This window comes from Mus caroli, unplaced genomic scaffold (assembly GCF_978045245.1).
Source record: "Mus caroli unplaced genomic scaffold, Mus_caroli_1 scaffold_6, whole genome shotgun sequence".
In the NCBI taxonomy this organism is placed as follows: domain Eukaryota; kingdom Metazoa; phylum Chordata; class Mammalia; order Rodentia; family Muridae; genus Mus; species Mus caroli.
The window spans coordinates 59,372,832-59,388,264 of NW_028227261.1; the positions used below are offsets into that span (position 1 = coordinate 59,372,832).

A 15,433-nucleotide genomic window follows, 5' to 3' on the forward strand; every position below is an offset into this window, starting at 1 on the left:
AACTTATAGAGTTCTACTTCCAAGTGTTTCTTGAGAACAGCAGAACAGGGATGCTTTCCAACTCAGAGGCAGCGAAAGCAAGGGGCATAAAATCAGTTGCTTTTTTTATTTTAATTTTTCTTTGTTCTTTGTGAATTTCACATCATGTACCCCAATCCCTTTCATTTCCCTTTCATATTGTGCCCACTCTTCATCCTTGAAACTTCTCTCAGAGAATAAAACAGCTTGTGAAGCTGTAGTGTGTCACAGTGTTTTCAAAAACATATACTTTTGTCCATATATATTTGCTTACAAATGCTCACTGCAATGAGTCATTTCTCTAGTAGGAGGCCTCTGGCTTTTGTTGCACTATCAATACAGGAACCTCATTGAGACTCTTCTAGGATATGCTGATGTTGGCCTGTGTCATGGAAATATTCTTGTTTGGGATGCCCCTTCATCCACTACAGAAGTTCATGGATAGTGTACAGATATTGGAGTGGGCCAATTCAAACACCTGGATATGAGACTGAGAAGTATCTGAGTTGGTCAGCCCAATAACTTTCCCATATCCAAACACATACAATGTGATCTCCTGTTCTGCCCTGGCTATGCCATATTTTGCATAGCCAGACCTCCTACTCTCATAGCCTCTAAACTCACTTGTCCTTGCACACACCTTCAGGAACTTCTCTACTGTGCTTCCCAAGGAAGATACAGGGCCTCTTCCCCAAGTACTGCACCTGGAGAGATGCTGAGCTGGCACTTCTTATCTCATTTCCTCTGGATTTTCTCACCAGTAATGACCACATCCAGAGTCAGGCCTATCCTGTTGCCAAGGATAGGTGCTGGCCTGCTCTCCTGAGTGTTGCATCTGGTGAGAAACAGAGACTATTCTACTCTTCTGACACCCTGGCCAGCTCTGACTGCCATAGGTTTCAAGGGACAAAGGAGCAGATGAGAGCATCTCTCCCTCATTCTCTCCATCACAAAGCAGATAATAGGCAGGGATTGCTCTCCAGAGCTCAGCCCTTCAAGGCCCAATCACCTCTAACTCCCATATAGTGCCAGCTCTCTCAAATGTTGCACCAAATCAGGGACAGTATCATCTCTCATACTCTCAAGACCCTAGGGTCAACTCTACCTCTTGCCATAGGTATAAAAATCAGTTTCCTTTTGCATGTTGTAGTGTGACCTTGAACCTAGAATCTAGAACTATGTCATATTTTGTCACAGATAAGCAAAATGTGAAAGAAAATTTGGAAGACAAATTGTAATTGAGGGGTCCTCATACACCTGAGCATGACAATCTTGGCTCTGTCAGGCTTTGTTCCTCCACCATTCTCTCTGCTTTGCTAAAGTGTTAAAATACACTCTTAAAGCTAACAACAAATGTCTATTCCCTTATTGGATACTTCCTTACCCTGAGGCTAAGCAGCAGTCTAACTATCCAAGTATTGAAGTCCAGCTATCGTAACAGAGACAAAGTTTGAAGCTGTGATGAAAGGATGGACCATCTAGAGACTGCCATATCCAGGGATCCATCACATAATCAGCTTCCAAACGCTGACACCATTGCATACACTAGCAAGATTTTGCTGAAAGGACCCAGATATAGCTCTCTCTTGTGAAACTATGCCGGGGCCAAACAAACACAGAAGTGGATGCTCACTGTCAGCTATTGGATGGATCACAGGGCTCTCAATGGAGAAGCTAGAGAAAGTACCCAAGGAGCTAAAGGGATCTGCAACCCTATAGTTGGAACAACATGATGAACTAACCAGTACCCCGGAGCTCTTGTCTCTAGCTGCATATGTATAGAAAGATGGCCTAGTCGGCCATCACTGGAAAGAGAGGCCCATTGGACTTGCAAACTTTATATGCCCCAATACAGGGGAATGCCAGGGCCAAAAGAATGGGAATGGGTGGGTAGGGAAGTGGGGGGGGGGTATGGGGGACTTTTGGGATAGCATTAAAACTGTAATTGAGGAAAATACGTAATAAAAAAAAAAGAAGTCCAGCTATCAAACTCCCCCTTTTGACTACCCTAATTAACATAACTAGTAACAATAAACACATATCCATACAAGGTTAGATGAAAAATACACAGGTCTTTCTCCTAATAAACTGCCATTTGACTATGGACTACATCTGTCTCCTTTTTATCCAGAGGCCAAATCTAAGGATAATAGGTATAGAAGAGAGTGGAAATTCCCAAGTTAAAGGGTCAGTAAATATCTTCAACAGAGTTATAGAAGAAAACTTCCCTGACATAAAGAGATGCCCACAAACATAAAAGAAGCCTACATTATTCCAAATACAATGGATCAGAAAAGAAATTCCTCCCATCACATAAAAATCAAAATACCAAATGCACAAAACAAAGAAAGAATATTAAAAGCAGTAAGGGAAAATGTCAAGTAACATATAAAAGCAGACCTATCAGTATTACACCAGACTTCTTGCCAAAGAATAGAAAACAGAGAAAATCCTTGGGAGACCTCATAGAGACCCTTAGAGAACACAAATGCAATGCTCAACAAAACTCTCAATTACCATAGATGGAGAAAACAAGATATTCCATGACAAAAACAAATTTACACAATATCTTTCCACAAATCCAGCACCTCAAAGCATAATAAATGGAGAACACCAACACTAGGAGGGAAACTACACCATAGAAAAGGCAAGAAAATAATCTTTTAACAAACCAAAAAGAACATAGTCACATAAACATAATTCCACCTCTAAAAACAAAAATAACAGGAAGCAACAATCTTTTTACCTTAATATCTCTTAATATCAATGAATTTCCCAATAAAAAGACATAGACTAATAGACTGGACCCAATGTAAACAGGACCCAATATTTTGCTGCATACAGGAAACCCACCTTAGGGACAAAGACAGACACTATCTCAGAGCAAAACGCTGGAAAACAATTCTCCAAGCAAATGGTCCCAAGAAATAGGCTGGAGTATCCATTCTAATATCGAATAAAATCATCATTCACAATAAATTTATCAAAAAAAAATAAGGAAGGGCATGTCATACTCATCAAAGGAAAAAATCTACAAAAATGAACTCTCAATTCTGAACATCTCTGTTCCTAATGCAAGGGCACTCACATTCATAAAGGAAACTTTACTAAAGCTCAAAGCACACATTGTACCTCACACAATAATTGTGGGAGACTTCAATACTCCACTATTATAAATGGACAGATCATGGAAACAGAAACTAAAGAGAGAAACAGTGAAACTAAAAAAGGTTATGAACCAAATGGACTTAATAGTATCTATAGAACATTTTATCATTAAATAAAAGAATATAGCTTCTCAGCACCTCATGGTACCTTCTCCAAAATTGACCATGTAATCGATCACAGAATAGGCCTCAACTGATAGAAGACTGAAATAATCTGATGCATAATATCAGATCACCATGGACTAAGGCTGGTCTTCAATAACAACATAAACAATAGAGAGCCCATAAACACATAGAAGCTGAAGAATACTCTACTTAATGATAACTTGGTCAAGGAGGAAATAAAGAAAGAAATCAAAGACTTTGTAGAGCTTACTGAAAATGAAGCCATAACATACCCAAACTTATGGGACACAATGAAAGCAGTTCTAAGAGGAAAACTCATATCTCTGAGTACCTCCAAAAAAGAAACTGGAGAGAGCATAAATGAGCAGCTTGACAGCACACCTGAAAGCTCTCGAACAAATGAAGCAAATACACCCAAGAGGAGTAGTCAACAGGAAATAATAAAACTCAGGGCTAAAATCAACCCAGTAGAAACGAAATACACAAAGAATCAACCAAACCAGGAGCTGCTTCTTTGAGAAAATCAACAAGATAGATAAACCCTTAGCCAGACTAATCAGAGGGCACAGGGACAGTATCCAAATTGACAAAATCAGAAATGAAACAGGAGACATAACAATAGAAACCAAGGAAATCAAAAAAGGTATTACATTCTACTAAGAAAGCCTATACTCAACAAAACTGGAAAATCTGAATGAAATGGACAATTATCTAGACAGATACTAGGTACCAAAGTTAAATCGGGATAAGAAAAACAATATAAACAGTCCCATAACCCCTGAAAATATAGAAGCAGTCATTAATAGTCTCCCAACCAAAAAATGCCTGGGACCAGGTGTGTTTAGTGCAAAGTTCTATCAGACCTTCAAAGAAGACCTAGTACCAATACTCTCAAACTATCCCACAAATAGAAACAGAAGATACTCTACTCAATTCATTCTATGAAACCATAATTACTCTCATCCCTAAACCACAAAAAAAAACAACAAAGAAAGAAAACTTCAGACCAATTTCCATTATGAATATTGATGCAGAAATGCTCAATAAAATTCTTGCAAATTGTATTGAAGAACACATCAAAATTATCATCCATCATGATCCCAGGGATGCAGGGATGGTTCAATATATGGAAATTTATCAACGTTATCCATTATATAAACAAACTCAAAGACAAAAAAACCACATGATCATCTCATTAGATTCTGAGAAAACATTTGACAAAATCCAACATCTCTTCATCATTAAAGTCTTGGAAAGATCAGGAATTCGAGGCCCATACCTAAACACAGTAAAAGCAATACACAGCAAACCAGTAGCCAACATCAAACTACAAGGGGAGAAACTTGAAGCAGTCTCACTAAAATCAGGGACTAGACAAACCTGCCCACTTGCTCCCTATCTATTCAATATAGTACTCAATGTAGTTCTCATTGAACTTTTGATTATCAAAGAAAATTTAATAGTAGTCTTATTATAGAAGAGGTAAATAATTACTAATACAATTTTTAGGAATTCTTACAGGACCATCATTAAGAAATAAGAAATAACCTATTTATCTATATAGCACTACTACAAGACTGTGCATATTCTGTTGTTATGCTGTATCTTGGAGATTCTGTAGTTTTCTGGTTTTGTCCTGCAGGAAAGGGAGCTTGCCTTGGAAAACAACTGGCCATGCCTCAGCTGTTCATTTTCTTCACTTCTCTTATGCAAAAATCTACCTTCAAGTCCCCAATCAATGAGAACCTGAGCTTGAAGTTCACAATGGGCCTCACCCTTTCCCCAGTAAGTCATCATATCTATGCTGTCCCTAGACAGTTATGTTGGAGAAGAAAAAAAGAGAACCGGAAAATATAGTGTACACACTCAAGCTTCTGGACCTTCCTCACTGGAGAAAAAAAGATGTTATAGAATGAATGTGATTCAAGAAATATTGAACAAAGCCGGGCGTGGTGGCGCACGCCTTTAATCCCAGCACTCGGGAGGCAGAGGCAGGCGAATTTCTGAGTTCGAGGCCAGCCTGGTCTACAAAGTGAGTGCCAGGACAGCCAGGGCTACACAGAGAAACCCTGTCTCGAAAAACCAAAAAAAAAAAAAAAAAAAAAAAAGAAATATTGAACAAATTGGGCTAAGAAATTGAATAAAATTTCTAGATTTCTGGCCCCTTAATTCTTCATTGGGCAAATCATCTATAAACTCAATGTCATACCTTTTTTATCTATGAAAGCTTCAAGGAGAATGGTCATTCTTCCTTTAAAGAAAATGCATTAAATTAAATTTAAAATGAATTAAATATCAAAAATCAAGAATGTTATTATTAATTAAAACTTAAATGTACTAAGTGCATCATGAATCACATCTCACTTTCTTTTGTGTTGTATGCCGGCCTGTGGCTTACAACGACCAGGTATACCAAGGAGGCAGGCTGGGGCTGAAAGAGACTTAGATGGCAAGAGGTTAATGGAACCAAGACATGATTCTTCTCAAGGCCCTCCATTTACTAAGAGAGTGTGCTTATAAAAGGGGGGAAGGCCCATCCCCTGCCAGTCCATTCTTGGTGTCTGGAGCCAGCCTGTAGGTGATGTGCAGAATAGGATGTTCTTCCTGAATGTATCAGGTGTTTCTCAGCAGGTATCAGTGTCTTGGAGGAGCAGTGGCAGGGGCAGAACAAAAGAGCCATCTAGGTCTGAAGGCGCCACCTTAGGTAATTTCCTTCTCAGCAGCAGCAAGGTCTGGATCAGCCTACTTCAGGGCTGAGGGAGGCTACACTTTTGTATACCAAAGAAGTATTTTTTATTAGATGTTTTCTTCATTTACATTTCAAATGCTATCCCCTTTCCTAATTTCCTCTCGAAAAATCCCCTATACCCTCTCCACTCCCCTGGCTCCCCAACCCACACACTCCCACTTCCTGGACTGGCATTTCCCTATACTGGGGCATAGAATCTTCACAAAACCAACCACCTCTCTCCCATTGATGGCCTACTAGGCCATCCTCTTCTACATATGCAGCCAGAGACACTAGCTCTGGGGGTACTGGCTAGTTAATATTGTTCTTCCTATAAGGCTGCAGACACCTTCAGCTCTTTGGTATTCTCACAAGCTCCTTCACTGGGGACCCTGTGTCCATCTAATATATGACTGTGAGCATCCACTTTTGTATTTGCCAGTCATGGGCAGGCCCTCACATGAGACAGCTATATCAGGGTCCTGTCAGCAAAATCTTGCTGGCATATGCAATAGTGTCTGGGTTTGGTAGTTGTTTATGGAATGGATCCCCAGGTGGGGTAGTCTCTAGATGGTGCTACCAAGTTGGAAAGTCTTCTGGGTATATGCCCAGGAGAGGTATTCCAATTTTCTGAGGAACTACCAGACTGATTTCCAGAGTGGTTGTACCAGCTTGCAATCCCACCAACAATGGAGAAGTGACCCTCTTTCTCCACATACTTGCCAGCATCTGTTGTCACCTGAAAATTTGATCTTAGCCATTCTGACTGGTTTGAGGTGGAATCTCAGGGTTGTTTTGATTTGCATTTCCCTGATGATTAAGAGTGTTGAATATTCTTTCAGGTGCTTCTCAACCATTTGGTATTCCTCAGTTAAGAATTCATTGTTTACCTCTGTACCCCATTTTTAATAGGGTCATTTGGTTTTCTGAAATCCAATTTCTTGAGATATATCTCAAGAAATTGTATATATATATTGGATATTAGTCCCTGATCAGATTTAGGATTGGTAAATAGCTTTTCCCAATCTGTTGGTGGCCTTTTTCTTATTGACAGTGTCCTTTGCCTTTCAGAAGATTTGCAGGTTTATGAGGTCCAATTTATCGATTCTTGATCTTAGATCACAGGAAATTTTCCCCTGTGCCCATATATTCAAGGATCTTCACAACTTTCTCCTCTATAAGTTTCAGTGCCTATGGTTTTCTGTGGAGATCCTTGAGTCACTTAGAATTGAGCTTTGTACAAGGAGATAAAATGGACCAATTGGCATTCTTCTACATGATAGCCATCATTTGAGCCAGCACCATTTGTTGAAAATGCTGTCTTTTTCTACTGGATGGTTTTAAATCCTTTGTCAAAGATTAACTGATGATAGATATGTGGGTTCATTTCTGTGTCATCAATTCTATTCCATTGATCTACCTGTCTGTCTCTGTACCAGTACCATTCAGTTTTTATCACAATTGCTCTGTAGTACAGCTTGAGGTTGGGGATGGTGATTCCACCAAAGATTCTTTTATTGTTGAGAATAGTTTTTGGTATCCTACATTTTTTTGTTATTCCAGATGAATTTGCAAATAGCCCTTTCTAACTCAGAGAAGAATTGAGTTGGAATTTTGATGGGTATTGCATTGAATCTGTAGATAGCTTTTGGCAAGATAGCCATTTTTACTATATTAATCCTGCCAATGCATGAACTTCAGACATCTTCTGAGAACTTTGATTTCTTTCTTCAGAGACTTAAAGTTCTTATCATACAGATCTTTCACTTCCTTAGATAGAGTCACATCAAGCTATTTTATATTATTCATGACTATTTTGAAGGGTGCTGTTTCCCTAATTTCTTTCTCAGCCTATTTATCCTTTGTATAGAAAAAGCCCACTGATTTGTTTGAGTTAGTTTTATATTCAGCTACTGCACTGAAGTTGTTTATCAGGTTTAGGAGTTCTCTAGTGAATTTTTAGAGTCACTTATGTATACTATCATATCATCTGCAAATAGAAATATTTTTACATCTTTCTTCCAATTTTCATCCCTGTGATCTCCTTTTGTTGTCTAATTGCTCTGGCTGGGACTTCAAGTACTATATTGAATAGATAGGGAGTAAGTGGGCAGCCTTGTCTAGTCCCTGATTTTGGTGGGAGTGCTTTAAGTTTCTCTCCATTTAATTTGATTTTGGCTACTGGTTTGCTGTATATTGCTTTTATTATATTTAGGTATGGGCCTTGAATTCCTGATCTTTCCAAGACTTTTATGATGAAGGGGTGTTGGATTTTGTTAAATGCTTTCTCAGAATCTAACAAGATGTTCAAGTGGTTTTTGTCTTTGAGTTTTTATATATAGTGGATAACGTTGATTGATTTCCATATATTGACCCATCTCTGCATCCTTGGGAAGAAACCTACTTGATCATGATGGATGATCTTTTTTTTTTTTCATGGGTTTTTAAAAATATATTTTATTAGGTATTTTCCTCATTCACATTTCCAATGCTATCCCAAAAGTCCCCCATACCCTCCCCCCCACTCCCCTACCACCCACTCCCCCTTTTTGGCCCTGGTGTTCCCCTGTACTGGGGCATATAACGTTTGCAAGTCCAATGAGCCTCTGTTTCCCGTGATGGCCAACTAGGCAATCTTTTGATACATATGCAGCTAGAGTCAAGAGCTCCAGGATACTGGTTAGTTCATAATGTTGTTCCACCTATAGGGTTGCAGATCCCTTTAGCTCCTTGGGTACTTTCTCTAGCTCCTCCATTGGGGGCCCTGTGATCCATCCACTAGCTGACTCTGAGCATCCACTTCTGTGTTTGCTAGGCCCCGGCATAGTCTCACAAGAGACAGCTATATCTGGGTCCTTTCAGCAAAATCTTGCTAGTGACATATGCTCCACTATGTTCATAGCAGCCTTATTTATAATAGCCAGCAGCTGGAAAGAACCCAGATGCCCCTCAACAGAGGAATGGATACAGAAAATGTGGTACATTTATACAATGGAGTACTACTCAGCTATTAAAAAGAATGAATTTATGTAATTCCTAGGCAAATGGATGAACCTGGAGGGCATCATCCTGAGTGAGGTAACCCAGTCACAAAAGAAGTCACATGATATGTCCTCACCGATAAGTGGATATTAGCCCAGAAACTTAGGATACCCAAGATATAAGATACAATTTGCTAAAAGCATGAAATTCATGAAGAACAAAGACCAAAGTGTGGACACTTTGCCCCTTCTTAGAATTGGGAACAAAACACACATGGAAGGAGTTACAGAGACAAAGTTTGGAGCTTTGACGAAAGGATGATCATCTTGAGGTGTTCCTGTATTTGGTTAGTGAGAATTTTATTGTGTATTTTTGCATCGATATTCATAATGGAAATTGGTTTGAAGTTCTTTTTCTTTGTTGGGTCTTTGTGTGGTTTAGGTATCAGAGTAATTGTGGCTTCATACAATGAACTGGGTAGAGTACCTTCTGTTTCTATTTTGTGGAAAAGTTTGAGGAGAATTGGAATTAGGTCTTCTTTGAAGATCTGATAGAACTCTGCACTAAACCCATCTGTTCCTGGGCTTTTTTTGGTGGGGAGACTATTGACAGCTTCTGTGTCTTTAGGGAATATAGGACTGCTTAGATCATTAATCTGATCCTCATTTAACTTTGGTACCTGGTATCTGTCTAGAAAATTGTCCATTTCATTCAGATTTTCCAGTTCTGTTGAATATAAGCTATTTTAGTAGGATTTGATGATGTTTTAGATTTCCACAGATTTCTGTTGTTATGTCTCCCTTTTCATTTCTGATTTTCTTAATAAGTATACTGTCCCTGTGCCCTCTGGTTAGTCTCGCTAAGGATTTATCTATCTTGTTGATTTTCTCAGAACCAGCTCCTGGTTTGGTTGATACTTTGTGTATTTCTTTTTGTTTCTACCAGGTTGATTTCAGCCCTGAGTTTGATTATTTCCTGCTGTCTACTCCTCTTGGGTGAATTTGCTTTTAGGTGTGCTGTCAAGATGCTCATGTATGCTCTCTCCAGTTTCTTTTTTGGAGGCACTCAGAGCTATGAGTTTTCCTCGTAGAACTGCTTTGTGTCCCTTAAGTTTGGGAATGTTTTGGCTTCATTTTTAGTAAACTCTAAAAAGTCTTTGATTTCTTTCTTTGTTTCTTCCTTGACCAAGTTATCATTGAGCAGAGTGTTGTTCTGTTTCCACATGTATGTGGGATTTCTATTATTTATGTTGATATTGAAGACCAGCCTTAGTCCGTGGTGATCTGATAGGAGGCATGTGATAATTTCAATGTTTTTTATCTGTTGAGGCCTGTTTTGTGAACAATTATATGGTCCATTTTGGAGAAGGTACCATGAGGTGCTGAGAAAAAGGTATATCCTTTTGTTTTAGGATAAATTGATCTATAGATATCTGTTAAATCCATTTGATTCATAACTTAGGTTAGTTTCACTCTGTCCCTGTTTAGTTTCTGTTTCCAGGATCTGCCCATTGATCAGAACGGAATGTTGAAGTCTACCACTATTGTTGTGCAAGGTGCAATGTGTTCTTTGAGGTTCACTAAAGTTTCTTTAATGAATGTGAATGCCTTTACATTTGGAATATAGATGCTCAGAATTGAGAGTTCATCTTGGAAGATTTTACCTTTTGAGTATGAAGTGCCCCTCCTTGTATTTTTTGATAACTTTGTGTGGAAAGTCAATTTTATTCATTATTAGAATGGCTATTCCAGCTTGTTTGTTGGGACTATTTGCTTGGAAAATTGTTTTCCAGTCTTTTACTCTGAAGTAGTGTCTGTCTTTTTCCCTGAGATATGTTTCCTGTATGTAGCAAAATGTTGGGTCCTCTTTGTGTAGCCAGTCTGTTAATTTATGTCTTTTATTGGGAAATTAAGTTCATTGACATTAAGAGATATTAAGTAAAAGTAATTGTTGCTTCCTGTTATTTTTGTTATTAGAGTTGGTATTCTGTTCTTGTGGCTATCTTCTTTTAGGTTTGTTGAAGCATTACTTTCTCGCTTTTTCTAAGGAAAAGTTTCTCTCCTTCTCTTGGAGTTTTCCTTTTATTATCCTTTGTAAGACTGGGTTTGTGGAAAGATATTGTATAAATTTGTTTTTGTTTGGGATATCTTGTTTTCTCCATCTATGGTAATTGAGAGTTTTGCTAGGTATAGTAGTGTGGGCTGGCATTTGTGCTTTATTATGGTCTGTATGATGTCTGCCCAGGGTCTTCTGGCTTTCATAATGTCTGGTGAGAATTCTGGGGTAATTTTGATACGTCTGCCTTTCTGTGTTACTTGACCTTTTTCCCTTCTTGCTTTTAATATTCTTTTTTTGTTTAGTGCATGTGGCGTTTTGATTATTATGTGACTGGAGGAATTTCTTTTCTGACCCAAACTATTTGGAGTTCTATAGGCTTCTTGTATGTTCACGGGCATCTCTTTCTTTAGGTTAGTGAAGTTTTCTTCTATAATTTTGTTGAAGATATTTACTGGCCCTTTAAGTTGAAAATCTTCATTCCCATCTATCCCTATTATCCTTAGGTTTGGTCTTCTCATTGTGTCCTGGATTTCCTGGCCGTTATGAGTTAGGAACTTTTTGCATTTTGCATTTTCTTTGATTGTTGTATCCATGTTTTCTATAGAATCTTCTGCACCTGAAATTCTCTCTTCCACCTCTTGTATTCTGTTGGTGATACTCACATCTATGGCTCCTAATTTCTTTCCTAGGATTTCTATCTCCAGAGGTGTCTCCCTTTGGGTTTTCTTTATTGTTTCTACCTCAATTTTTAGATCTTGGATGGTTTTGTTCAATTCCTTCACCTGCTTGGTTGTGTATTCCTGTAATTCTTTATGAGATTTCTGTGTTTCCTCTTTAAGGACACACAAAGACACAGGGCACCATCGATTGACCAGCTGTCAATGACAGTGTGTTTCCCCTGACTAGACTTGACTGGGACTTTAATATGGCCGAAGGTAAGGGGCACCTGAATGTCTACCGCCAGTCTCTACTGGCAGGTCTCAAGCGGACCATATGACAACCCATCAATTTGACCAAGGTATGTGAAGTTAAGCAGGGACCAGACAAGTCACACACAATCTTTCTAGAGCAGTTGACGTAGGATTCCACCAATATATACCCTATGATACCAGAAGTGAGGAGCACAAAACTACTGTGACTATGGCTTTTATAGACCAGGCTAGTAAAGATATCAGGAAAAAGCTTCAGAGGCTAGAGGAGCTACAGATAAGTCATTGAGGGATTTAGTGTAGGTTGCTGAGAAAGTTCTACCATAACAGGGAGACAGAGGAGAAGGATCAGAGAAAGATAAAGGAGGAAAAGGAAAGGGAGGTGAAAACAAAGAAAGGCAACAGGAAAGGAATTTACAGAGAATCTTGGGAAAGCAGAGAAGAGAGACTTGAACCAAAGAGAGACAGAAAACCCCTTGAAAAGGACCAGTGCACATATTTCAATGAGAGGGGCCAGTGGGCCCAAGAGTTCCCTAACAAATGAAAGCTGAGGGTAGGAAATCCCAGGCCTTGGGAAAAGTGCCCCCAAATGGTGAAGGTGTTAGCCCTGGATAAAGACAGTGATTAGGGGAGACAGGGTTTGGACCCCTTCCCTAAACCCAGGGTAACTCTGAGAGTGGAGGTGAAACCCACTTAGTTCTTGGTGAACTCAGGATCTCAACACCTGGCCCTCTTCCAAGCTGATGGCTCCATTTCCAAAATAAAAATCTTGGGTCCAAGGAGCCACTGGCACCAAAATATGTTCATGGCCTACCCAAATAACAAAAGACCTAGGGATTGGCCTGGTATCCCATTCATTTATGGTGATCCCAGTCTGTCTCTACCCTCTGTTAGGGCAAGACTTACTCTCCAAGATGGGGGCCCAGATACACTTCCTTCCTGATGGGCAACAACTTACTGGACCAAAAGAAGAGCCCATGGGTAGAAGAAAGACCTCTCCTACTGACCCCTGCAAGGAGCCAAGGCTACCTGGTTTACAGTTGGAATCAGTTTTCTCCATGAAGATCAGAGATGAGTGGGTGTTGCCATAGCGGACAGTGCAAATGTCATCTGGGCTGAACCTATACCCACCCCCAGCATGTTGGCACAGAAAGTGGAGATAATTGTCCTCACCAAAGGCTTGGAACTTGGGGCTGGCAAGAAAAATAACATCTACATGGTTAGCAGGCCAAGCTCATGTTCATGGCGCTATATACCAAGAGAGAGGTCTGCTCACATTAGAGGGAAAATAAATTAAAAAACAAGCAGGAAATCTTGGATTTCTTGGATGCACTGATGAAGCTGGCAACTGTGAGTATTTTTCATTCCCAGGGCATCAGAAGAGAAGAGACTCAGTGGCCTGGGGCAATAACCAGGCAGATCAAGTGGCTTGAGAAGTTGCTATCCAGGAGCCTATCCCAGTTATGGGCTTGCAAGAGATGTCCGTGGAGAAATGGGATGGGACTAAGGGATGGCTTCACTTAGAATATACTGAAGAAGATGATTGCTAGCCACCCTACAACTACTACCTAGAGAAGGAAGGACAGTGGTGTACACACGAAGGAAAAAATTATACTTCCCAGAAAACAAAAGTAGAGGACTTACATGACCAAATGCATAGATGGACTCATTTAGTGGATAAGAAGCTCATCCAAGCAGTCAAGGGATTTAAGGTATATGTAATGTACCTTAGGTTTTTAGCCAGAGAAACAGTAGAGCAGTGTAAGGTATGTCAGCAAGTAAATGTTTATCCAGCCACGAGCAAACAGAGCAAAACTAGGGAAGAAAAGCCTGGAGTATTTTGGGAGGTCAATTTTACTGAAGTTAAGCTAGGAAAATATGGTTACAAATGCCTTCTAGTGTTTGTGGATACTTTCTCTGAATAGGTTAAGGATTTCTCCACTAAGCAGGAAACAGCTACTATGTTAGCCAAGAAGATATCAGAGGAAATTTTCCCAAGGCTCAGCGTGCCCAAGGTAATTGAATTGAACAAGGGTCTTGTTTTTGTCTGTAAGATAAGTCAGGAATTGGCAGAGACATTGGGGACTAATTGGAAGATCCATTATCTGTAGTGTCCCCAGAGATCAGGGCAGGTAGAGAAAATGAACATAATCCTAAAAGAGACCTTAATTAAATTGTACTTGAACACTAGCAGTGACTGAGCCATGTTCTTTCCCCTGGCCCTGTTCTGAGCCTGGAACATGCCCTACCATTTTAACCTGACCGCTTTTGAGATCCTGTTTGGTACCCAACCTCTCTTGGTGTCCACTGGAGGTATCCCAAATCACTGATAGGAGCCTCTTCAGTCAATATAACATGAGATTTGGCCCAAACTGTTTGCCTTAAATGTTCCTGGTATGCCAGGAACCCCTCACTGCTTCCAGACTGGTGACTGGGTCTATATAAGGAGGCATTGGGCACATTGGAACCCCAGTGGAAGAGATCCTTCCTGGTGACGTTAACCACTTCCACAGTCCTCAAGGTGGATGGTATTGCAGCCTGAATGCATGCTTCCCATATGAAACCGGCAGACACCCACTCTCTGGGGGTCCCCTGCTGGATGGTACAGACAACAGACAATCTGCTTAAGTTCAAGATCACTGACCTTGTTCATAACAGCCTGGTGGCACCTTTAGATTCTGTTTCCTTCTTCCATCCTATATGCCTGTCCACCAAACCTGTTACAGCTCTTACTGTCTCCCTTCTGTTGAGATTGGGAGTGGACAGGGCAGTCACTGAGACCTCCGCTTTGGTCTTACAAGGGAAAAATTGTGACAGTCTGAGGGCAGCCATTGATTTAGAGAAAATTGAAACTTCCATCAGTCACCTTCAAGAATCATTGACTTCATTATCAGAAGTAGTACTACAGCTAGGCAGTGGTGGCACATGCCTTTCATCCCAGCACTTGGGAGGCAGTGGCAGGCGGATTTCTGAGTTTGAGGCCAGCCTGGTCTACAGAGTGAGTTCCAGGACAGCCAGAGCTACACAGAGAAACCCTATCTCCAAAAAAAAGAAAAAAATAATAATAAAAAAGAGGAAGTAGTACTACAGAATAGGAGGAGATTAGGCTTAATTTTTCCTCCAGCAAGGAGGGTTATGTGCTGCCTTAACTGAGGTGTCTTGCTTTTATGTAGACCACTCTGGGGTTGTTAAAGATTCAGTGGCCAAGGTGAGAGAAGGACTAGCCAAGTGGAAGAGAGAATGAGATATAATGGTGACACTCTCTCATGTTTTCTAGATAGCCAGTCATGAACAAATTCTTGTAGTCATACATTTGTTCAAGCAGTAACAAAATGCTCTAGTGTATTACAGTTATTGGCATTTATATGTTTTGCACATATATTTTAAAATAATTTTGCAGTTCCTTAGTTCTAAAAATATGTGTG

At 39.9% G+C, this 15,433-nt stretch overlaps 1 protein-coding gene across 1 annotated transcript in view; it reads left to right on the forward strand.

The window, feature by feature from the left end:
* Positions 1-5,061, forward strand: part of LOC110292385 (cytochrome P450 2J4-like) — a 37,834-nt gene extending 32,773 nt beyond the window's left edge. The window contains exon 7 of the mRNA XM_085838425.1: positions 4,954-5,061. Coding sequence (XP_085694551.1) covers positions 4,954-5,061 — 108 coding nt within the window. The remainder of the gene's footprint in view (positions 1-4,953) is intronic.
* The last annotated feature ends 10,372 nt before the right edge of the window (positions 5,062-15,433 follow it).